At 43.8% G+C, this 26343-nt stretch overlaps 1 protein-coding gene across 1 annotated transcript in view; it reads right to left on the minus strand.

The window, feature by feature from the left end:
• LOC126473332 (protein Skeletor, isoforms D/E-like) overlaps positions 1 to 22771 on the minus strand; it is a 337232-nt gene extending 314461 nt beyond the window's left edge. The window contains exon 1 of the mRNA XM_050100317.1: positions 22669 to 22771. Within this exon, the coding sequence (XP_049956274.1) occupies positions 22669 to 22726 (58 nt within the window). The 5' untranslated portion in view covers positions 22727 to 22771. The remainder of the gene's footprint in view (positions 1 to 22668) is intronic.
• Positions 22772 to 26343: the final 3572 nt, after the last annotated feature.

The raw sequence follows: 26343 nt of genomic DNA on the forward strand, positions 1-26343 counted from the left end.
TTCTGTGATGGTCTCTGGTTTTCCACAATCACGAAGTGGGGGTAATTGCTTACCAAATTACGTAAAAAATATCCATATCTACCGTGTTGGGTTTTAATTCTGTTTAGCACTGCCCACGTTTCGCGTGACAAGTCAGATGCCGATGTTCTTTGGGAGACACACGGCAAATTATTATTGTCCAGTCAGTTATAACGCTCATGCATCAGTAACGTTGAACTCATCTTCCACACCGATCCTTACTACTATTGTTGGTGTGTGGAGTGGAGTCGGTTATGGTTTGTATCATCTTGATGGATTGATAGATTTCTGTTACCTATGATCTTTTTGTATTGATTCGTGAGACTATTTATGCGATGTAGTTGAAGGGGTGGAATGTAGATTAGAACGGGCAGCCATTCTGTAAGTGTTGATCTGATAACGCTAGTAATCATTCATATGGCGTTATTTTGTTGACCATCTATCTTTTGCGCATGTGGGCTGTTTGGCCTAACTGGGGCACAATATTCAGCGGATGGGAAGACAAGATGGTTCAAATGACTCTGAGCACTATGGGACTTAACTTCTGAGGTCACCAGTCCCCTAGAACTTAGAATTACTTAAACCTAACTAACCTAAGGACATCACACACATCCATGCCCGGGGCAGGATTCGAACCTGCGACCGTAGCGGTCGCGCGGTTCCAGACTGTAGCGCCTAGAACCGAACGGCCACCCCGGCCGGCGGAAGACAAGACTCAGAGCACAAGAACGTAGGATGGATGCTGGTGCTCCCCTTGTTATACCACACTGTTTTTGGAAGATGTTTTTTCTTTTAATTTTTTCGCTGTGTTTGAATGATTCTCTATGAAAGATAAAATTCTGTCAAGGGTTACCTCCAGGTACTTTGGTGTTTTATTATGGGTGATTTTAATGTTTTCGGAATTGTAGTATTATATCGATACATGGGCGTCACAGTTGGCGACAGAATTGCAAGTTCCTGTCCGATGCTAATAGTCGTCGCGGGGTATCTGGCAAACCAAATGGTGCATACCCACTGAGCCACATCTCCAGCAGCTCCGTATCACGAGCGCCCTCTGCTGCCGCAATACGGAACAGCCAGTGGCAGCCAGTCAACTCACTTGCACTTTCAGCCTGTTCACAATGACACGATTGTTCATGGTTAGTACAGCGAGCCTTTTAGTTGTGGACGTCGACAGCTGGACTCTATTTCCTGGTGGATTATCTGTAATGAGTCTTCATATGCTTGGAGAAATAAAAGTTAACTGAATCTATTCTTTCTGTTATCTTGTTTGCTAATCATCTCTGCTCCTATCCAGATTTGTTACAACGACAGTTACCTCACTATTCTGTAGCCCACCTCTCCTTATCTTTGTGTACAAAGTCGCACACAACAAATGAGTATGTTGATATTTTGTCTGGCGAGTTTATTATTTAGGTGGAAGCAGGAAACCTTAGTTTTTGTGGCGTTCGGTTGGAGTCTCCATTTGTGAAAGTTCTTTCCCACTACATCTAGCGCCTCCGTTAGGATTTCTTCTGACTTCAGTTGAGGTGCATATTGTTGCAAGTACCCATTCGTCGGTGTAGCCAAACTTTCTTGACTTGGTTTATGGTACGTCTTCAGTGTACAAGCTGAGGAGAAGTGGAGCATGGAGTGATCCCTGTAGTAAGCCTGTTTTTAACTTTGTTGGGGTGCTCATGCTGGATCCCATGACCATTTGGAACAGTCGGCCGTTTACCATATTGTCAATCAGACGAGCGATTGGTTTGCAAGGAATTGTGCGAAGAAGCTTGTATATCATGCCTTCTTCTCCACGCTATGTCATATGCCTTTCAAAAGTCAATGAATGCAGCTGCAGTTTTCAGTTTTCCTTGTGACCCTGCCTCAATGTAGATGGTGAGTGATAGAATTTAGTCTGTGCAACTTCATTTTGGGTGTAATCCTTTTTGTTTGACTGGGATTGCTTCAAGTCATCTTGTACTTTGTCTGTTACGAAGAAGTCATTCTCATAGCTTGCAGGTTACGGGGTTATTGATCTGTAGCTCTTACGGCTATCAGTTGGTTTGCCGTGTTTCAAAAATAGTGATTATTTTAGGACTTCGAGCGTTTTAATTCGTGTGCTATATTGTCGTTTTGATTAATATATGCGAAGAAATGAGTCATCCATGATTTTATATATTTGTCGCAATTTATTAGGAATTCAGGGTGGATACTGACAAACTTCGGAGTTTCTCCTGGCTTAACTTGTCGAGACTTCTTCATAAGTGAAGGGACAGGTTTGTTCGATCTCTGTGGCTTCGGCTTTTAGGGTTCCGAGTTCCTGATTGCCTTTGACTATATGTGATTTGTCTTGTGGTGCTCTGGATGTTACCAATGAATGTGAAACAATGACATTCGGGTTAACTGTTGCCTTACTCCTTTGTATGAGGGCCGTTCTTCCTATATTCCTTAATAACGTCCATGGTCGTCTACTCAATGTTTGAAAATTCAGGCTTTCTACCGTTTCCACACACTTTGGCTCCTCGCCACATGTAGGCGGCAGACTGCAGAGTTCGATGCTCACAGCAGTCTTTTCGGCGTGGTAGCGTATCGCAGCTAGCAGGCACGACAGCAGCCATCTAGGGGATTCAGAGGCGCGCTGCTAGTATCGTAACAAGACGATACGGTCCATACGAAAACATAACAGCAGCTGGAGGACAATCTTCCATTTATCAAACTGGCTCTTACACGAGTGGCGTTCAATAAATAATGCAGCACATTTTTTTAATCTGCCAGTTTCGGCTGAAAAAATTTCAGAATTTGTTGTAGGATGTCTTGGAATATATACACTTCAGCCGCTATAGTTTAATGAAGTTCCGATACCCTTTGAAATTGCATCTGTAAAGGAGGTGCGTTCCAAGCAAAGAGCTGTCACTGTGTTTCCATTGACGGGAAACCACAGCATCACAGATACTCATAGGCGCTTGCAGAATATCTACGGGAACCTAACAGTGAACAAAAGCACGGTGAGTCGTTGGACGAGGCGTCTGTCATCATTGCAACAAGGTCGCGCCAACCTGTTAGATCTCCCGCGTGCCGGCAGGCCTCACACATCTGTGGCTCCTGCAATGTTGGAACGTGCGGACACTCTCATTCGAGATGGTCAACGGATCACAGTCAAACGCCTCGCTGCACGACTGGACGTCTCTGTTGGTAGTGCTGACACACTCGTTCACCAGTTGTGGTACTCAAGGGCGCGTGCCCGCTGGATTCCTCGACGCCTAACAGGAGACCATTAAGAGCAACGAAGGACCATCAGTGTGGAATTGCTTGCGCGTTAAGAGACTGACCGTGATAGTTTTTTGTCATACATCGTTACAGGGGACGAAACATGGGTTCATGACTTCGAAAGGGAAACAAAACGGTAATCCATGAAGTGGCACCACCCACCTTTCCTCCGAAAAAGCTCAAAGCCGCACCCTCAACCGCTAAAGTCATGGCAACGGCCATCTGGGACTATGAAGATGTTATTGTGTTTGTTGTCTTCCCTCATGGTACAACTATCTACGCTGAAGTATAGTGTGCCACACTCAGGAAACTGTAGAAACGGCTTTTGTGAGTTCGTTAAAAAAAAAACAAAAAAAAAAAAAAAAAAACGAATTTCTCCTTCTCCGTGAGAAAGCAGAACCCCACGCAAGTCTGTGCACCCGAGAGGAGCTCACAAAAGTTCATTGGACTCTACTTCATCCACCCTACAGCCCGGATCTCACGCCTTACGACTTACATGAGTTTGACCCAATGAAGGATGCAGTCCGCAGGGAGCAGCAAGTGGGTGATGGGAAGGTTATTGGTGCACCAAGGCCTTAGCTCCGACGTCGGTCAGTAGAGTGGTACGGTGCGGACGCACAGATCTTCCCAGTAAGGTGGCGTAACCTTGTCGCACTGAACTGAGATTTTGATGAAAAATAAGGTTTTGTAGACAAAAGAGAGGGAGTAAAATGCTGTATTGGAATCCTGAGTAAAACTAACATGCTATCGAGAAAAAAAAAAAAAACGTGTTGAATTAGTTATTGAACGCTCCTCGTGAAACAGTCTTATTTACACCACGATCAGCTGGTTTTGGTTGACAGCCATTCAAGTGCATACTCTTACGCTCGTAAATTTACACCGACACCCTCGGCGAGTTTATACAAATCTACATCCGTCATTTTAATACAAAATCGCTGTCATAGCAAACACGAGCGAGAATAGTGTTCCATATTTCTCAACGCTTTGAAATAACGTCACTGCCGTATTGGTATGCGTACATGAACGTACAAACTCATAGTACAGGGCACAGATCGTACTGCTATACGGGTTGATGCGACACTGTCCAGTTTACAGTAAATAGCTGTTCCTGTTTCTGGACAGTGTATTAAATCTTCGTAGGACAACGTTTTGTGCGATAATGAGAGTTTTTATGTTTATGTACGTATGTCACTTCTGCAGTAATGTTATTTTAAAGTGTTGAGAAATATATAACGTTATTCTCGCTCGTGTTTACTGTGACAGCTGATTTGTATTACAATGTCAGATACACGTTTGTATACGCCCACAGAAGGTGACTGTGTGAAACAGCAATTATATGGCAGTCAAGGGGGGAAATAGAATTGTCCTTCGATAAATTTGTGCCTGTGGCACGCGAAATGAAACGACTTATTGCAACAGTGATGCTTCGACAGCTTAATTAGGTATCTTTGGAAGAAAGCGATATATTTTCGGTAAAAACTCACTGGGTAGTTGTTAAATACGGTAATTACCTCATACAGCTGTCAGAAATTTGATGAGGAATGAGTCAACATCATCTATTCGTTAAACATTGTAATTACAGATAATGACTGTCGCAAACTGACAGCAATAAGCGGTAATTACCATGTCCAACAAACACACGAAAGCTGTGGACCGGCCCTTAATCAAATCTGTTGCGTCAGTTTAGGATAACGGCATTGGAGAAAGACAATGCGACAGTTACGCTGCGTCGCTCGTTTATTCCGTGTTCGGATCAAGAGAATAAGATAAGAGCGATTAAGGCAGTACACAGGGAACAGCTAATTTTCCCTCGTTGACGGAACATTCCTGATAGAAGCTTCTGGTATTGTTTCGAATTATCCTCCACAATGCACTACACTATGGCTTGTAGAGAATACAGGGACAGTCGAGTAAGACATATACACCCTTTTTATTTCTTGATCTATTCGAGATATCGAAACTAGATTCCCGACAAATGACAGTGCGAAGAGGTTTACGTAATTCTGATGTATGGTTGTTATCCTCGTCTCTTGTATCGAATGAGGTATCGAAACATGTAGTTTTTAATGGAATATGTTTCTTTAACAGTATTCGAAAGCTCTTGAGAAGGTGACTAATATTATTTAACGTAGTCTTGCGGTAGTGTTCTCGCTTCTCGCACACGGGTTTCCGGGTTCGATTCCCGGCGGGGTCAGCGATTTTCCCTGCCTCGAGATGACTGGGTGTTGCTGTGTCGTCTTCATCATCATTCATCCCCATTACGGTCGGAGGAAGGCAATGGCAAACCACCTCCGATAGGACCTTGCCTAGAACAGCGGTGCGGGTTTCCCGCATCGTCCCCTACTTTCCTCGGAGTATGGTACCGCCTCATCAACTTTATTTTGACGTTGAAACTTTTCGCAAAAACCTGCGAGAAATGTGCTAAACTTGAGTGCGAAGTCTATCGGAATTGGCTGTTGCCGTGTAAACACCACGTATTCCGGCTTTCATGTCAAGCCCCGTCATTTATATGAAGCAAGAAGAGAGGCCTACACAACTACCCTAAAACATATTCCCTCTTTACTTTATGCGACATAGATACGGGATCAGCTACGATTGTTGTAATCGCAAATATACTGCCTGACGAAAAAGGTGAAGCACCCAGAAAGGGACGAAGAAATGAAATGAAACTTCACCGGTTGAGAGGGTATATGATCGTTATTTCAATGATTACAATATCGAATTAAATTTACTATGAACTTAGCAGTATGAGCCCACTAACCAGTATGAAGTTTCACACCCTCTAGCCTGGATGGATGCTCTGACTCTGTTGGAAAGGATGTCAGAAGGCCGTTGTATCCTTTATTGAGGCAAGCTGTCCCATAACTGTTGTAAGTTGTCTTTGGTACCCTGGATACTGAAACAGGTACGGAATTGACGTGCAACCTGTTACAAAACATATTCTAAAATAAGGATATAATGTCCTTGGAGTTCCTAACATCATGCAAGCAGTCCACAGAGACGTGCGTCTTGTTTGGACGAGCATTGTCCTGTTGCAAAATGCCACAGTGGTACTGTCGCATGGAGCTACTACGTGAGGGTCACAAGATATCTTGTGTGGACAGAGTTCCCTCGGGCACTATCAGTCCTGACCAGAAGTCATACCCAGTGGCTCACTACATCATGACGCCAGCTGTAACATAGTTTTGCCTCTCCAAAACATGGGAAGAACGGGTCCTCCCTTCAAGTCGCCGCCATACTCGCCAATGATGGTCATCCGGGGTAGCGCAGAATGACTATTCAACGCTGTACACGACTCAGTGCCGCTCATAAGCATTGATGGATAGAATTCGACGTTGTTGATCAGCAGTCTAAGCTTCCCAGTCATGACACCACGGAAAACGCAGCCTTTTGTGTTGCAGTATTAACAGTATCCTGGGATGGTAATTCCCCAGTTTGGCTGCTGTTAATCTCCGGCCAATGGCGCGGGATGACACAGAATTTTGCGGAGGGTTCATTCTTGATCTCGGATGGGAGGTGCAGATGGTATGGGTTACGGTGTGCTTGGTGCGCTATAAGGCCACCATCCCTCGTGGCAGTCAGACGCGGTCGACCGAAACTAGTTGGGATACTGTGACATCAGAAAGCTTTACAACCTTCGATATTGCACCGTTAAGCTAGCTGTCCAAATGTAGACCCAAAACGATGACCCATTCAAACACTGTCACGTGCTGATAACGCTGTCTTTCACGGGTATGCAACATCGTCGTGTGCCGGCCGCTGTGGACGAACGGTTCTAGGCGCTTCAGTCCGGAACCACGCTGCTGGCACGGTCGCAGGTTCGAATCCTGCCTCGGGCTTGAATGTGTGTGATGTCCTTAGGTTAGTTAGGTTTAAGTAGTTCTAAGTCTAGGGGACTGATGATCTCAGATGTTAAGTCCCATAGTGCTTAGAGCCATTTGAGCCATCTTCGTGTGCTTCACACTAATCGCTCAAGATCTGGCGCAGTTCATGCACCTTGTATACCCTACACACGGTAAACAAGAAACAACTATAATACACTTTGGTGGCCGTTCTCCCTGTCAAGGGAAACTGCATCATTAATCATTTGCATACCCGCCGACAGTGTGTCTGTGTTACATTGACATCCGACAACGTCAGCCGAGTGCGTTACTTATCTTGTAAGGTAGTTTATGTGCAGACTTCCAGCGTACCAGAAGGGACTTAGACCAACCGTTTCGCACGAGTGTACGTACTCACGTTTAAGTGAAAAAGTGCAACTGTAAACAAAGTCTGTCACTTGGTACAACGACGGAGCTTGATGTGGGAGCTCCAATTGGTGGTGTTTAACCGAGACAGGTGACACACTGGACTCGCATTCGGGAGCACGAAGGTTCAAATCCGCGTTCGACTATCCAGATATAGTTTTCCGTGATACATCTAAATCGCTCCAGGCAAATCTCGGGGTAGCTCCTTTGAAAGGGACCGGCCGATTTTCTTCCCCATCCTTGAATCATTCCGTTCTTGTGCTCCGTCCGTAATGACCTCGATGACGAAGGGACGTTAAACTGTAATCTTTATTCCTCTTTTTTTGTCCATGTTTACACTGCAACAGCCGATTCCGACCACCATGCCTTACAGTTTTACCATATTTCTGGGATCCTTTCCGAAAAGTTAAAACTCGATTATCAGCAAGTATTATATCAGTGTACTCGCGTTTTTGAAAACTGCTGTAACCGTTAAAAAAATACAGTGATCAGCCAGAACATTATGAGCACCAACCTACTACCGATATGAAGCCGTGCAGGTGATAGCAGGTGTCACATGGCGAGGAATGACTACTAATCAGACACATGCACAGTGCATTTAGTATTAGTGAGCGATTTGTCCGTATGCAGAAGGGCGAAGGCATGCGATCTATCTGAGTTTGACTGAGGGCAGACTGCGCTGGTCTGGAGGCTCGGCACGAGCATTTCTGAAACTACACGACTTGTCGGTTGTTCGAGAAGGGCAGTGGTAAGTGTCTTCAACATGTGTCGAAAGCAAGGCGAAACCACGTCTTGATGTCGCGGGGTCGAGCGGCCACCCCTAATCACAGATGTCGAACGTAGTAGACTGGGCAGACTAGTAAAACAGGACAGGCGGCGAACTGTGGCGGAACTGACATCAGACTTTAATGCTGTGTCTGAACACACAGTGCACCGAACAATCCTCACGATTGGTCTCCACAGAAGACGATCCATGCACGTGCCAATGTTAACACCACGACATTGGCAACTACGATTGGTATGGGCACATGACCATCGGCGCTGGACGTTGGCGCAATGGCAGACTGTTGCATAGTCTGATGATTCCCGATACCTTCTCACTCATGCCGATGGGAGGGGCGCGAATCCGTCGTCTTCCAGGAGAACAGCTCCTTGACACCTGTACTGCAGCACGGAGACTAGTTAGCGGTGGCTCCTTTATGCTCTGCGGAACATTCACACGGGCATCCATGAGTACAGTGGAGCTCGTGCAAGACACCATGATGGCCAAGGAGTATCGTACACTGGTTACAGACCACGTACACCCTTTGATGACGATCGTGTTTCCGGACGGCAGCTGTATTTTTCAGCAAGATAATGCGCCATGTCACAAGGCCAATAGCGTGATGGAGTGGTTCGAGGAACACAGTGGCGAGTTGCAATTGATGGGTTGTCGCCCCAACTCGCCAGATCTGAACCCGATCGATCACATCTGGGATGTGATAGAACGTAGCGTCAGAGCTCATCATCCCCCTCCCAGGAATTTACGGGAATTATGTGAGCCGGCCGGAGTGGTCGAGCGGTTCTAGGCGCTACAATCTGGAACCGCGCGACCGCTACGGTCGTAGGTTCGAATCCTGCCTCGGGCATGGATGTGTGTGATGTCCTTAGGTTAGTTAGGTTTAAGTAGTTCTAAGTTCTAGGGGACTGATGACCTCGGCAGTTAAGTCCCATAGTGCTCAGAGCCATTTGAACCATTTTTTGAATTAGGTGACTTGTGTGTGCAGATGTGGTACCAACTCCCTCCAGCGACCTACAAGGCCTCATTGCTTCCATGCCACGATGCGTCGCCGCAGTTATCCGCGCCGCGGCTATTAGGTAATTGGTCATAATGTTCTGTCTGATAAGTGTATATCGTTATGTTTAAAAAATAATTCTCATTCCAGTATCTCGGCAAGTACAGCGGTTAAGGGGATTACGTATATGAAAAATTACGTGCTTATTTGTATACTATCATTTGCCGAAAAGCACGTTTCTGTTACCTCGAACCATTTACGAACTAAAAGGAGTGTTATGTTTTGCAGGATATGCTCTATATATGGAGATTAAATGTTCAGCGTCATGTTAAACTTAATTTTTCTTTCGACACAGTTTCAGCACTACTGCAGTTATTTCATAGTATGAACGAGATATATATACAGCATTTTGATGCTCTTTTCATTTTCCGCATTGTTATACGAAATCTCTGTTCTTGCTTCAAGATTACCAAAGAAACGAAATTAAGCAAGGACAGTAAACACGAGCAGAGTCGCGTAAATGTCTCGGTCGCCGTAGTTCTAAGAACGGCCTGCCTTATAGAGGGTGATGCGTGTCATGGCCATTCAGTCGCTCGACTGGTCGTAGGCGGCTTCCCGGCTGCCATTTACACTTCAGGCTTATAACATTTGCATAGCGGTACGTTCTCCGTTACTCATTTCATACTTTTCTTCTTTACCCTGCGGTTACCTGCTGATGGTCAGGTGGATGATGTAACCACTGCCGCAACAGAGGAGGCTGAAATATATCGAGAGGACGGGTCATGGTCGTAAGTTCGTTAAAAGAAATAACGAAGAAAACGTTTATACAATTTGAGAAATTTTGGTGTCAAAATTCAGAGACCGCAGTGATTTGTTGTGTAGTGCACTGGTTGACATCCCTGGTATCGAGTAAGGGCTGTTTCGGACGCATCCCTCCGATAGGAATCCATTACATTTGATATATCTCGTGTACTGGGTGTCGGCTATGGGGCATATTTTAGGGATGTCGGCGGAGAAGAAAGTTGCAGAACGTGATAGGGAACCTAGGTCCGGAAATACGGTAGTAAAAAGATGTAGGCCGTAGGTTCGTGTCTTCATCAAGACATCTGTTTACACTGCAAATTGCTATGAAATTATCGGCAGGAAATGTATGTTAATATCTTCTCATTCAATCTACAGCGTTTTTCTGGAGCAGCTTCCCTACCTATTCATTCTCAGTTTTACAATCCTTAGCTCATCGATATTCCTCAATGAATGCCTGTTGTTGATATTTTATAGCTTCATATTGCCGACAGTGTTAATTTTCCTCAGTACCTGCCCATAAAGGTCTCCATCGTTTCAGTAGGGCCCTAATTTTAATTACCTTGTCCTATTTGCTTTCAGATAGCCTATCTATAAATCTGTAACAACCTCGAATAATACACGGATATGCGTCCTGTATGGCATCTGTTTTGCAGACTAGCTGTAATTTGCCAATATGCTGGCAATAAGGATAGGAATGATACTGGCCTGACACGCTAAGATTGTTAGGCTCTTTGCAGAGTGGCTGCACTTGTGACTCTACAGTACTTTAAGCGAAGGTTACGTAGAGAATACTGCGTTCGTTCTTCAGCCAAACTTCTTGTGAGCTGTAGAGTGGATTTTCATACTATTTTATTTCGATGGCATTCTCCTTCATCTAACTGTATCGTTTCTCTAAATCATGACGTTATCTTTCGTATTGTACCTTTTATCATACGTTAGTATCTCAGCATTGTGATCCAAACCTTAGCATTGTGATCCAAACCTTCATGAGGGGAACTGGGACATTTCTGTCACATAAAAGATGTGTTTTTCATCTCCTCTAAACACTCTAAAATTTGGTACACGTAGTTTTATTTTCATTCTGTACATTGTTTACTAAGAAATAGAAGGAGATGTAATTAGTAACAGCTGCTAAACCATTCCAGGCGAAAACGTTCATTCAGAGACTTAAGACACTGTACTCCTGTATCACATATTTCAAAACGCGAATCCAGTCTCACTTAAAGGGCTGTATAGGTCCAAGAGTTTGGGCGAGAAGATTAAATAACAGTCTTCTCTAATTGTGGTTTATTCTGAGAACACAAATTTGAGATCGTTACCCTCCAGTGCATTTGTGATGGAATTGGAACAGTTTCTTTGGGAGACATCGCGTTCAACTACTGGAGGATTTCTAGCATCGATACGTATGGGGGCTGAATATTTTGGATGTCAAAAAGAACAGCACACAACATTTCGTCGATGCTTATGGTTTTTGTTCAAATCCTGTAGACCTGACGTCATTGGGACTTTAGGGATAGTGCGAATTCGATTTTGTTGGGAAATGAATCCATAGCAGATACACTGCACATCTTGAGCTAGTCATCGACTTAGCACTGTACACTTTTAAACAAATGCACTGTCAAAAAGACCAAACTTTCATATTGTTTGTTTGGCAGAAACTAAATATAATTCCCAACTCTTGGACCTGACCAAGGTTTACGGGAGGATTTCTGTAGCTGCAAGGCAAATGTCGGAAGTGGTAAACGGCTCTCAAATATTACCAATTAGGACTTCCTCTGTCTAACTAGCTGCTCAGCTGCTGTTTGGTTGGAAAATCACTGACTTAAGATGGATCATTACTCGAGCAGCCTAGATAGTGAAAGATACTTTTAAAAAATCGAGAGCTTAAATTTATCCATTATGGATACTTTTGAACACAGTGACTGCATGTTAAATGTAACCTATACTGCCCCTTTTTGAAATATTGCTTTATTTTTACCAATTAACTTTCGAGCCATTTCTCAGTCAACTTCAAATGAATCAGATGATTATGTAAATTTGACCTTCTGTACGCCACACTAGAAAGCGAGCCTGAAATGACACGAAAACTAATTAGGGAACATAAAGTAATATTAAATAGCTACAGGTCGGTTTTACAAAACGGCTGAAACAGTCACTCGGTTCCATTTGTAGGTTACGTATCTAACGGCTTCCACGGGCAACAAAAATTTAATTTTTACTGTTTCATATGATTACAGACTTTATTTAAAAACTTAAAATGCTGTCATAATCTACTCATTAAGAGATATGATCATACATTAAAGCTTTAACACAATGAGACGAGTATTAAAGTGTACACGTCTCGAAGCAAAGTAGCTCACAGCATGCAAATTAAACAGACTATATTCATCCAGTGTCTGAGGATGAGAACACATAGCGACTTCCACAGATCTATACACACAATTTCAAACTTTTTCGAAGCTTTTCCGCACTGATGCGCCACCACAAAATAATGAAAAGAAAAAATTTTTATCGCTTACTATATTTTCGCGGTCCAGTAGATCTCCGGGAATGACGCTTTGATTCATTACATCTCTCGAAAATAAAAAAAAAAGTTCAAATGTGTGTGAAATCTTATAGGACTTAACGGCTAAGGTCATCAGTCCCTAAGTTTACACACACCCACGCTCGAGGGATGACTCGAACCTCCGCCGGGACGAGCCGCACAGTCAAAGATTGCAGCGCCTTACACCGCTCGGCTAATCCCGCGCGGCATTACTTCTCTACCAATAACTCTACATGCAGCACATTTTGCATATGATATCCACATACATTACTGAATTAACCTGGAAAAATTATGTCAGTGTTCGGCACATAGTGAAGGAGATATGACGTTTTAAGCGTCAAAATGCATGGAAAACTCAGTTTTCTTAAAACAGAGTGCAAATTACCCAGCTTCCAATAAACTTTAAGCATAATTTCAAACCTTTTCTGAACGTTTTCTGTTATAGCCTACGGAGTATTGAAAGGATTCAGCCCTACAGACCATGCAAAGGAAAACACATCAATTCATTTAAAATGTGGTTATACGTTTGAAGCTTTGTATGCATTGGAGTTCGATGTTTTGAAGAGTCGGGGGTTCGGGAGGGCATACTGGTGTCATCTAATCGTGAGGTTCTGCGGAGGAATTTCGCTGTGATGACTATCGTTTTAGTGTATTGGGAACTGGATTTACGAGGCAAGCATGGAATCAGCGCACTAATGAGGAAACAGTGTGAGCTGGGTGGAAATGAGGTTGCGGGCTGGCCGAGACCTTGGCTGCTTGTCGGTTTCGTGCAGTCAGTCGCGCGACAAAAACGCCAGCGACCGCGAAAGCCACGAGCGGCACCGCTAGCTAGGTTTCTTGGCGTCTCCCGGCGCCGAGGCATCGCGGCGTGCGAAAGCTGCCCTGCCGTGTCTTCTCTTCTCTTTGCGACTGCCGTCGAATTTTCTTTTCTCTTCGCCGCGGCACGCCGAGCAATACGCCGGAGAAAGTTGGTGCGCGTCGCGTAACTGCGAGAGGCTCTGTGGGTTAGCGCTGCGAGAACTGCCTTCGACGTCCCAATTAACATCGCGGGCCGGCAGTGTGAGGAATGGCTCCGCTGATGGACGCGAGGGGTGCGGCCGGCCGGAGTCGAAGGAAAAGGCGTCCCCGTCGGACGAATGCAGGCGAGACGCCGCCTGCGGCTCGCCCGGGGCGGGGCGGAATTCTGCGCACGCCTACCGCACTCTTACCGCTAGGCGGGACCTTGAGCGGTCGGGTTCGACGCTCGGTTGGTGCGCTAAACAGGACCGCTTAACGGCTGCGAGGGAACCGGCGTGAGACCTGGCACGTCACAGGCTGACCAGCCATTTCCCACGCGTGCCGCTCTCAGAGAGTCTATAGCCGCAAAGAGGAGCACTTAGTGGTTGTTGTTTTTACAGTAGACTGCACTGTTGCGAGTGAGTGTATAGTGTTAGTGTCGTTACTAAAACATTAATATTTTGTTCAAACATTCAAAATTCGTGGTAAGATCGCAAGTCGGACAACGTGTTTCGAGACCTGGCTCTCATCTTCAGGTAACGTCTGTCTTACTAAACTGTTGAAACAATCACCAGGTCGTAGTCGCTGGTCGCCTATCTAACGCCTTACAAGGGCAATAAAATTTTGATTTTCACTGTTTCGTATGATTATCGATCCCCCTCGGTAGCTACGGGGCCAGCGCGGCAGTTTGCAATGACAGTTTTTTTTCGATTTCCGGCCGGACCGGAGATTTTCCCTACTTGGGGACTTGGTGTTGTGTTGTCCTCATTCGTATTGTAATTTTTTTTTGAGTCATCAGTCACCTGACTGGTTAGATGCGGCCCACCGCTAATTCATCTCCTGTGCCAAACTTGTCATCTCAGGGCAGCAGTTGCAACCTACATCTTCAATTATTTCCTGGTTCTATCCGAGTATCTATCTTCCTCTACAGTTTTTGCCCCTAACTGACACTAAAATCGCTTGTATGGCACCACGTGTCTAGTCAAGGCCTATGTAACGTCATACCAGGATACGGCTTGTCCGTCATGAATCTTCTGAATTGTAAAAAACTGTCGTTCTGTTGAGATGGATGAATGGACACGTAAGCCACTATATATAATCCATCTCTACAGGGGAAAGACGATACGACAATTCAGAATATATATATATGTACCGTTGGTGGTGAAAATAATGATGACAAGAAGTAGTGAATGAATATACTCTACTCCTGCTGAACAACACAAAGAGAAGCATTCGAGCTGCCCAAGAAGCAAAACTTGTCTACTACTATCAGCGCATAAATTCCTAATCTAATTCCCTCTGAATCACCTGACCTGGTTTGAATACACTCCAGTACCCTTGTTTTGGCTCTGAGCACTATGGGACTTAACATCTGAGGTCATCAGTCCCCTAGAACGTAGAACTACTTAAACCTAGAATGAGATTTTCCCTCTGCAGCGGAGTGTGCGCTGATATGAAACTTCCTGGCAGATTAAAACTGTGTGCCGGACCGAGACTCGAACTCGGGACCTTTGCCTTTCGCGGGCACCTAGTTCGAGTCTCGATCCGGCACACAGTTTTAATCTGCCAGGAAGTTTCGTTACTTAAATCTAACTAACCTAAGGACGTTACACACATCCATGCCCGAGGCAGGATTCGAACCTACGACCGTAGCGATCGCGCGGTTCCAGACTGAGCGCCTAGAACCGCTCGGCCACACTGGCCGGCACCCTTATTTTACTTTTATTTATGTTCACCTTATAATCTTTTCTCAGGACACAATCCACTTCGTTGAACAAATGTTCTAAGTCCCTTGCCAACTCTGACACAGTTATCATGCTGTCTCTTCTACTTCTTCAATTTCTTCTTCTTCTGCATTTCAAGGTTTACGCAATAGTACCTGTTCCGTCTTCTGTTTTCACGACCACACTGTGCTGCGAATTCCCTCTTCTTGAATTATAATTACGTTTCCAAATTTCTCCTTAGTTAACTTTCCTGCTAAAACATAGCTCGTTTTTAATGTAGATAAACGCAGTACATTGCCTATGGACAAGAAAAAGAAGCCAAAGGTATCTGGTACTATGATTAGTGGTTAATTTCTGGAACCTCTCACGTATTATCAATACCTAGTGGCAGTGGTACGTACCAGTATGATCAAGGACGGACTCGTACAATGAGTAGTAGAAATGACGGTTGCAAGACGTAAATTACTCTCGAGGATTCTTCGAAAGAATGGTGTATCTTTAAAGGGGCTTACATACAAGGCGTCAATGGAATCTAGTCTAAGTGCTGTTGGGCACCCAGCGATGTGGTGCAGTTCTAAAACATTGGGCTCGCACTGGGAGGACAGCGGCTCAAATGTCCGTTCAGCCATCCAGATCGAGGTTTTTCCTAATTTTCTTCAACTGCTTAAGCTGGATACTGAGGTGGTTCCGTTGATTGTAACACGGTCGATTTATTTCGACATCTCTCTCACTTCTCAGAATGTGTTCAGTCTCTAATGATCACGTGATCGACGGTACGTTACACCCTAATATTCTTCTTCCTCTGCTTCTAAATTCTGGTGCAGCGTTCTGGATCTTTGTAAAGTAGACCCACGTCAGAGGCCGAACGAATACAGAGATAAAATGCTAGGTTCGAAAAAGTCCGTATAGCCCACACGCTAACAGAAATGCTCGGGGATCTTGAACGGAAACATTTGAAGAATGGCGACGTTGTCGTCGTGAAACCATGCCGTATAAAACCTGTGACTGAATGTTCAGTGTTGACTGTGCAACAAATATGTTGTCTTCATCATTTTAGGATTGTGGCATGAGACGTTAAGGCGGCCACACACGTAACTGCATGTTTCACAAACATGCTTGCGCAAACATGCTCAAATTCTTCGCGCCTCCACGCTGTTCAAGCTTGCCTGTACAAACATCAGCTTGATTACAAGAAAATGTCGAGCTCAAATGACGATGCAATGACTTTGGCAGCCTTTATGCTTGTGTTACGAAATAAAAACAAAAGAGGAAACGTGACATGTGGAGTAAAGAGTTGTGAAAGAAACGAAAATAATATTTCCATATTAACTATTCACGCTATTGCTGTTTTCCTTCTCCTCGGCTTGTCCCACATTACAGAACAATTTTTGTACAGAATGTGATTTCATATGTCCAAATAAAAATTAAATCAAGTCACTGACGAGTGCTTACACAAGCCTCTCTGTTTTTGGTACGCACGCTCAGGCATGCGCACCCATGAACGCTTGTACAAACATATATAAATGAAATGCGATCATCAAACTGCTTGCACAGTCCTGATGATTGCGCAAATTTATCCTGCACACTCAAGCATGTTTGCGCATGCACACTTGCTGTTTATAGAACTATACCAGTTTCTGGCAGCAGCGATTCAAAGAACATGGTACAACGATCTTCACGCTGTAGTGTCACAATGTTCAGCTTACAAGGGAACCTCCCCATCGCACCCCCCTCAGATTTAGTTATAAGTTGGCACAGTGGATAGGCCTTGAAACACTGAACACAGATCAGTCGAGAAAACAGGAAGAAGTTGTATGGAACTATGAAAAAAATAAGCAAAATATGCAAACTGACAATTCCATCCGCATGATAAGCCATATCAAGGGCAATGTGACCTCAGGATCGCCGTGGTCCTGTGGTTAGCGTGCGCAGCTGCGGAACAAAAGGTCCTTGGTTCAAGTCTTCCCCCGAGTGAAGATTTTATTTTCGCAAAGTTATGATCTGTCCGTTCGTTCATTGACGTCTCTGTTCACTATAATAAGTTTAGTGTCTGTGTTTTGCGACCGCACCGCAAAACCGTGCGATTAGTAGACGAAAGGACGAGCCTCTCCAATGGGAACCGAAAATATTTTATCGCAAGGCCGTAGGTCAACCGATTCCTCCACAGGAAAACACGTCTGATATATTCTATACGACACTGGTGACGGCATGTGCGTCACATGACAGGAATATGTTGTCGACCCACCTAACTTGTACACTTGGAGAATTGGTAAAAAGCTTCTTCTACCTTGCCCCATTTAGGTTTTCTTGTGGATGTGATAATCACTCCCTAAAAAGTGATGAAAACATAAGAGTTTGTCACATAAACTGCAACAAATGAATGCAACAGTTTCACAGTCGCTCAGTTTTTCCTGTGCTCTGTCAAAACATATGTTTTTAATGTTTTCAAATTTTTCCGTGTGTAGACCGTCAAATCCTGCATATGTCCAAGCAAATCTGAACATGTCCTGGAATTTTGGAGAGCGAAGTTGATTTTGTGTGAGTGCCTGAACTTTGATAATTGTCTGAAAATAAAAAGTTAAAATTTTTACTCTAGGGAAGGCTTGAACCAAGGACCTTTCGTTCCGCAGGTGCTCACGCTAACCACAGGACCACGGCGCTCCTGAGCTCACATTAACCTTGATGTTGCCTAGCTTGCACATGGACTACTCAGTTTGTTTATTATGCTTATTTTTTTCCTAGTTCCACACAACTTCTTCCTGTTTTCTCGAGTGATATGTGTTCAGTTTTTCAAGGCCTATCCACTGTGCCAACTTATAACTAAATCTGAGGGGGGTGCGATGGGGAGGTTCCCTTGTTAGTCACTACAGTGGGTAGCTATGTCGGCTTCCCGCTTCCCAAGTTTGCTAATGAGTGCATCGCTGTACATTCACTAAACTAATTTTGTGAAAAATCGGTCCGGTTGCTAAAAAGTTATTTATTTTGCTTAAGTGGAGTGAGAACTTTTTAGTAAGTGAAACGGTCACTCATCAGTTCATTACATAGGTGCGGAGAAGCAACGCTCTCCAATCATGGAGCAGTTCATAACGTCACGTTTAGCATTACGAAAGAACTGCCTGAAAGGAACCCAGTGTTTACTAGCTAAGTTAATTTTCGTTTCTACTCATACTAACTTACACATATCTCTAAGGTGAGTTGAATATAAGCAGTATGGAATGTGTGAATAAGGGGCTTGATGCACATAGTTTTGCCTTTCTACGATAGATATATAACATTTTAAAGGATGTCATTTTAGGGTTTAATGTGCATTTGAGACGGAACGTAAGCTCGTATTGCACAAGGACGAGACAATTTATATGTCCGATCTTTTCGAATGAACTGTTCCGTTGTTGGTCTTGCTTGGCTTAGCAAAAAACAGTATATCAAAATCTTAATGCTTGAGCATCAAACAGTAAACGAAAATTTTGTTTCACAGCTCTAACAGTGTGCCGGAGAGGGACACAAACCTCGTTTAAATTCCCATTCCGCTGCAGAGTGCATGTTTGATTCTGGAAGTGAAAAGAATACGATCAACTGGAAAAGTAGAGGTCTGACATCGCTTCAACTTTTGAAGATCAGGTTTCTGTCGTCAGGGATTTGAGAAATTAGTGACAGGTTCCTGTAGCTGCTTACGTAAGCCTGTCGAAAATACCGAAGAATATCGTGGTGCTCTTGTCATATTACATGGTAGTGTCCTCTCCAACAACATTTCCATACACCGGAAAATGTTTATCGTAAATGACGTCTCACATTACCTACTCGCTGTGGATCATCAAACAGTCTGTAGAAGGGGGTTTCAGACTTATTGGAAAACTTAATTGACTACAGCAACACTACACAAGTGGTAACTTTCCTCAGAGGAAGCCTTTGGTCTAATACAGCTGCTTTACCGAGTCTTGCTTGGTAGCCTTCAGATGTCCAACTGCTGTTGGTCCAGATGAATCAAAAAAAAAGGTCCGAAGCAATTTTTGGTGAACAAGAAGTGTCTTATAGTTTTTGATGGCTACATTTCAGTTTTAGTTTCGTGTTGTGTCTGCTGAATGGTTCCAGCAACATGATGTGTGCTTAGTGCCTATCCCTTTTCTGTGAGGATTTAAATAAAAATGTGTGTTTCAAATATGTAAAATGCGAAAGGTAGCTCCGGATCAGCCACTGAAAAAAACTGATAGATTCACAAAAAAACATGAAATGTTTCATATAGCACGGTCACGAAGACAGAGAATTATTTCATTTTCCGAAAAATCCAATTAACAGTTACTTTTATTCAGTTGTTGACTAAGGATATATTAGCTACTTAAGGCAATTCCATCAAACAGATCTTAGACATAACTTATACTGACAATCAGTAATGATCGATTTTCTCACTGGTCACTATTTCCGGTACTACTGGCTTCCGAATACATTTCGTGTATGATGAAGTTGAGTGCCTTATGTAATAGGAACATAAAATAATTGCACAGGAACCTGGAACAGGAAGAGACCCAGCAGCAGTCGCCATTATCCTTTTTGATACTATTCCCTCCCAGAACTTTGTTATGGTATGAGACACATTTCTCTGGGTTAATTTCCTCTACATCTTCTCGAAAAAAATACGCCGTTCTGTTACATGTTTTGGAATTAGACTGACAGATAACATACGTGTTTGATCTGAAAATAATACGGTATATAATCATACTGTTCCTGTTAAAGATTCTTCAGTTACGACTTCGAATGGTTTCCTCAAATCACTTTAAGAGACCTACATGATGCTGCTTTCAGTAAATCCCTGTGAAATTGTGCAGCTACGCTGCACCTGTCTTCTAAATGACATCGATGACACCAGATCTTCAAACTCTCACCATCCATTTCCTTTATCACACCTTTAAAGGCATGTAGTGCCTGTATTTCAGGGTCTTGTGATAGTTGCGCCTAAAACTAGTTTCCATTTATTTTCTCCAGTATATGCTTCTGCGATATCGTAGCAATGGAAAATTTAGTCGATGCAAAGAATTCCCCATACGTATACAGTGATTTTAAATAGTGAATTCTCTGCACATAGTCACAGTTACCGAAGATGAAATTTCGCGTGTTAGCGTACTATGATGAATGCGACAAATTATGATATTCAAGGAATTTCCTTCCTGCAGTAACAGGAAGCTAATATAAGGGCTGCAATTCGTGCAGTTTCCGTGCTGTCTACAACATGGCAGAAGAGTGATACAAAATCATTTCACAAACTACTCTTCATTGAATATAACCGTGATGAGAACACAACCTGTTGCAAGCTACGTCGTACCGAAGAGTAAAAAAGAGAAAGTGGAACTATGGCATGGCCACTCAGTGTTGGTGGCAAGTACGTTACACAACGGAAATACTTTGATATCACCACTTGGAGTAAAACACGGTTTCCTCTATTTTGCCCTTACCTACGCGAGTTTCGGTACATTAGTGCCATCATGAGTGGGTATTGTGGTTTCTGGGCGAGGTACGTTAGAAGCTAAATGTATAATCATAGATACGAACATTTTAGATTTTGCCGAGAATGTTTACGAGACCGATATCTCGGTTTTACATTTATCTGTGTATGAGACGGTCTGTTTCAATTTGTGCAGGCATTTTTATCTGCACTTTGCTGAGTGACAAAATAGCTGTTCCAAATATAAAGGAACCCCATTGATATTTGTACACATGTCCCGTAATTTTATAGGCGAAAGGAAAGAAAAAACAGTGTGTGAATCAGAGCTGTGACCTTACAGTATTTGATTACCAAACAAACATAAAGAAGCTAAATCAGTGGGTTACAAAGTTCCAAGAACTGTCGAAATTACTAAAAATTCTGTGCTAAAGTAGGCCACTTTGCTTAGGTACTTCATATTCTTAATGTTAGGACGGAGATGTTGAGATAATGCGCTGTCTGAAGTATAGAAGAAAGGGTGATGATAGAACTTATTGCGGCGTTAATGTTCATGTCATTAGAAACAGAGCACTTGCTCAACTATGGAACTTGGAGGGAGGGCTAAAAGTTACTTCTCTACATCTAAGTCTACATGTACTCTACAAGCGACTGTACAGTGAATGTCACAGGGTACATCGCACCAGTGTCATCGGTTTTGTTTTCTTCTGCAGACGCAAGCTGAGGAACGAAAAAATGACAATCCATATCTCTCTGTACGCACTCTGATCTCTGTTATCTTATTCTCATGACCGTTACGTGAGATATATGACGGTGGAAACATAATGGTAGCACGGTCTTCTTCGAATACAGTTTCTCCAAATTGATCCAATGGGGATCTTTCTTCCAAAGATCCCCTTTTAAGTTCACCGAGTATTTCCGTTACACTTTCGTATGAGCTATAGAGACCTATTACGATCCTAAAATCGCGCTCGTGAATCCGTTCGATTGTTGTCGTGCCAATTTGATAAGGACTCCGAACATTGCACCAGTACTCTAGAATTGGTCGCACTAGCAGATCCCTTTACAGATGCAATGGATTTCCACTGACCCCATCCAGTACAACTAAGACTTCCATTCGCCTAATACTGATTTTACGAGATCGTTTCATTTCATATCACTTCTTACTTTTACCCCATATACTTACATTATGTGAAATGCTGAAGATGTTCAGCACTAATCTTGTAACCAGATATTATGGGTTATTTCTCTTTTTTATAAACATTGTATTAAATTTATCTACATTTAAAGGGAGTTGCCATTCATTACACAAAACTGAATTTTAGTCCAAGCTTTTTGCAACTCCGAACGTTAGTCCAACGACGACGCCTCACTGTACGCACCAGAATCGTTAGCGAGCCATCATACAGTGATGCTAATCCTTTCTGATCGAGTGGTTTTGTATATTATGAATATTATAGGGACTATTACGGTTGCCTGGGGCACACCCCATGTTATCTTCCTTTCTATGGAACATTCGCAGCCCAGTATACAACGCTTCCGAAGAAATTGCCAAATTATTCATCTGCACTGGTTTACGAAAATAACGAAAAATATAAGTGGTGGAGAATGGATGGGGCTTCGAATCCCACGTCTCCAGAAAGAAGGGAATGAGCAGTTAACTATCTTTACGTAATCCTATGCCAGGTTCCATGAGTCGGCTTCAATTGCAGATTTCACCCTTCTAGTTTAGCTCCCTCATTGTCAAGCACTGAGTCCTAAGCTTGTCTCATACGTTGGGATACAGAGCGGGTGGCTAGGGCGACCGCGTGACGGTACGGTAACTGTGGGGCGGATGGTACGGGAACACTGGCGCAGGCCCCGGCTGGCGGCTTGGACTCACCGAGGGCGGCAACTGCGAGCAGCAGCCGCAGCAGCAGCTTGCACGTGTGGGCCTCCATCTCCGGCCTGCCTGTCTCTCTGGTCACAACTGAGCGCCGCCTCCCGTGTCGACCGCTCTTGTAGGACAAGTTGGAGGAACACAGCCCCCACTCCGTCCCCCTCCCCCTCCCCCACCCGCGACCTACTAGCCACACCGCCGACGTCGGCTCGCGGCTCTCTCCACCTGCGAGCAGCCGCAGGTAAACAAACTGTCCACGCTGATTACGCCGATGGACCTTCCGTATCCGCGCACACAGCGTGCCCAACGGGCGATCTGGCTCCGGGAGGAGAGCTGAAACCATTTCGTGATGGGAGCCCTCAGTGACTTCCAAGTTCTAGAATTCGAGCTATTCTGAGGAATCTAACCGTGTAACACATCGTTGTCTTCAGTGCAAAGACTCTTTGACGCAGCTGTACTCCCTAGGCTGTGCTGTGCAACACCCTTCAGCTCTGAATAATTACTGCAGTATGAATTCCCCTTAAAGCTGCTTATTGCCGTCAAGCCTTGGTCACCCTCCACACTTTACCGCCACATTTCCCTCCACTCCAGATGCATCAGGATTTTTCGTATAAATCGATTTCATCTTTTCTACATCTACATCTACATGTATACTCTGCAAATCACACTTACAGGGTGGCGCACGAAATGTGTTACCGTTTTGTTTTTGAATATAAACTTTATTGTCAATACAATCTGATAGGAACACATACTACAGTACATGCTACAATACATGCTACAATACATGCTACAATACATACTACATGCTCAATATGTCCACCATTTCGTTTCCTAACTTTCTTCAAACGAACACTGAAGCTAGTAGAATGAGATTTTCACTCTGCAGAGAAGTGTGCACTGATATGAAACTTCCTGGCAGATTAAAACTGTGTGCCGGACCGAGACTCGAAATCGGGACCTTTGACTTTCGCGGGCAAGTGCTCTACCAACTGAGCTACCCAAGCACGACTCACACCCCGTCCTCACAGATTTACTTCTGCCAGTATCTCGTCTCCTACTTTCCAAACTTTACAGAAGCTCTCCTGCGAACCATGCACAAAGAAAGGATAATGCGGAGACGTGGCTTAGCCACAGCCTGGGGGAGAGCTTCTGTAAAGTTTGGATAGTGGGAGACGAGGTACTGGCAGAAGTAAATCTGTGAAGACGGGACATGAGTCGTGCTTGGGTAGCTCAGTTGGTAGAGCACTTGCCCGCGAAAGGGAAAGGTCCCGAGTTCGAGTCTCGATCCGGCACACAGTTTTAATCTGCCAGGAAGTTTCACTGAAGTTAGTGATTACCCTACGTCACATGTCTTCCGTAATTTCACTGCAAGCTTGAAGAATAAGTCTTCTGAGCTCCATTAGATCACGTGGACGTTTCGGGAAAATATTTTCCTTTAGGTACCCCCAAAGAAAAAAGTCACATGGATTGAGGTCTGGACTATTGTGGGGCCAATTTTGACCGTCATTGAAGCAACCTGGAAATTGAGTGAAATGATCCGCATGTCGAAATGCTCGTGTAAAAACTCCAACACAGTGTCTGCAGTATGTGACCTTGCTCCATCTTGCATAAACCACTACGTGTTGAAGGGCAAGGCAGTAGCAAGAAGTTGTGGAATGAAGCTATTGCGAAGCATGCTCAAATAACGCTCGATGTTCACAGTTTCTTCAAAGAAGAAGTCGGTGACTGGAAATTGCTGTAATCCTCAGAGCATAATGTTGACGCTCATGAAGCCCTTGTGGGTTTTCAGTGACCCAAATCGTACATTTTGTTTGTTAACCACACTGTCTAAATGAAAATGAGCCTCGTGTGAAAACCAAACGTTGTTGAGAGTTTCTTCCCTATCCTCCGCCCACTGAGCAAACGGTAGTCTCTGCAGTTTGTGTTCTTCCGTGCACAGGTCATCTTGTATGGATACATATGGAGGTCACTTTTAAGAATGTGTTAAACGGAGCGTCTGGATATTCGCAGTTGCACTGCTGCCTTTCTACACGATTTCCCGGTACATCTCTGTACAGCAACTCGTACCGCTTCAATATTTTCCGGCGAACAAACAGCCTTAGACCGAGGTCGCTTCGCTTCCAATACTGTTCCTTCCTGTACAAATTTATCATACAACCTGTGGATGGTCTTCTTGCAAGGGGCCGATCGTGTGCTAAACTGTTGTCGAAGACGCCTGTGAGTCACAACAAGGCATTTCGTTTCATGAAAAAGTAACACAATTGCGGATCGTTGCTATGTCGTCAGTCTTCCATCGTCAGCCATTGCTGCTTACTAGTCTCCTAGCGGCAGTATCGTGAATTACACGTCATTTCGTAACTCATTTGTTTTTCTAAGCTCTACTAGTACTGATGTAGAGATCCCAGCGGGATATCTAACGTGCGTCGTAAATTGTGAAAGAAAGAATTGGTAACACATTTCGTGCGCCCCCCTGTACCTTCCTCGCAGAGGGTCCTTCACAATAATTCTCTATTACTCCACTCTTGTGCAGCGCGAGGAAAAAATGAACATCTAATTCTTTTAGTGCGAGTTCTGATTTCCCTTATTTTATTCTAATGATCGTTTCTCCTTATGCAGGTCTGCATCAACAAAATATTTTCGCATTCGGAGGAGGAAGTTGGTGTTTCAAACTTCGTGACGCCTTTGTTTTAATGACCCCCTCCCCAAATCCTGTATGTCATTGTCATACAGGAACATGAAACGTGATGCTCTTCTATTACCTTTCTCGATATACTCCTGTAAGTAGGCTGTTTAGGTTTTTATGTTGATAACGCCACGTAGCGCTCTGTATGAAAATTACTGACTGTGCTCTGTGCAATCTGTGGCTGGTTGGCATTGTTGGAATATTTGCTATTGTAGTGTTGGGCAGTTGGATGTGAACAGCGCTTAGCGTTGCGCAGTTGGAGGTGAGCCGCCAGCAGTGGTGGATGTGGGGAGAGAGATGGCAGAATTCTGAGAGCGGACTATCTGGACGTGTGTTCATCAGAAAGAGTAAGTTTGTAATACTGGATATCATGAACAGATATACGTATGAGGACTTTTGAACATTATTAAGGTAAATACATTGTTTGTTCTCTATAAAAATCTTTCATTTGCTAACTATGCCGATCAGTAGTTAGTGCCTTCAGTAGTTAGAATGTTTTATTTAGCTGGTAGTATTGGCGCTCGCTGTATTGCAGTAGTTCGAGTAACGAAGATTTTTGTGAGGTAAGTGATTCATGAAAGGTATAGGTTATTGTTAGTCAGAGCCATTCTTTTGTAGGGATCATTGAAAGTCAGATTGCGTTGCGCTAAAAATATTGTGTGTTAGTTTAGTGTTGATCAGAATAAGTAAAGAGAGAAATGTCTGAGTACGTTCAGTTCTGCTCAGCTATTTGAAAATCAAATAACGTAAGAGGTTTATCAACACAATAATTCATTAATTTTTCAATGGGGATGTTGCACTCCATTAATCCTATCTGGTAAGGATCCCAGACCGCGCAGCAGTACTCCAAAAGAGGGCGGATAAGCTTAATGTAGGTAGTCTCCTTAGTAGATATGTTACATTTTCTAAGTGTTCAGCCAGTAAAACGCAGTCTTTGCTTAGCCTTCTCCACAACATTTTCTATGTGTTTTTCCAGTGTAAGTTGTTCGTAATTG

The sequence above is a fragment of the Schistocerca serialis genome, chromosome 4, assembly GCF_023864345.2.
Source record: "Schistocerca serialis cubense isolate TAMUIC-IGC-003099 chromosome 4, iqSchSeri2.2, whole genome shotgun sequence".
NCBI lineage: Eukaryota > Metazoa > Arthropoda > Insecta > Orthoptera > Acrididae > Schistocerca > Schistocerca serialis.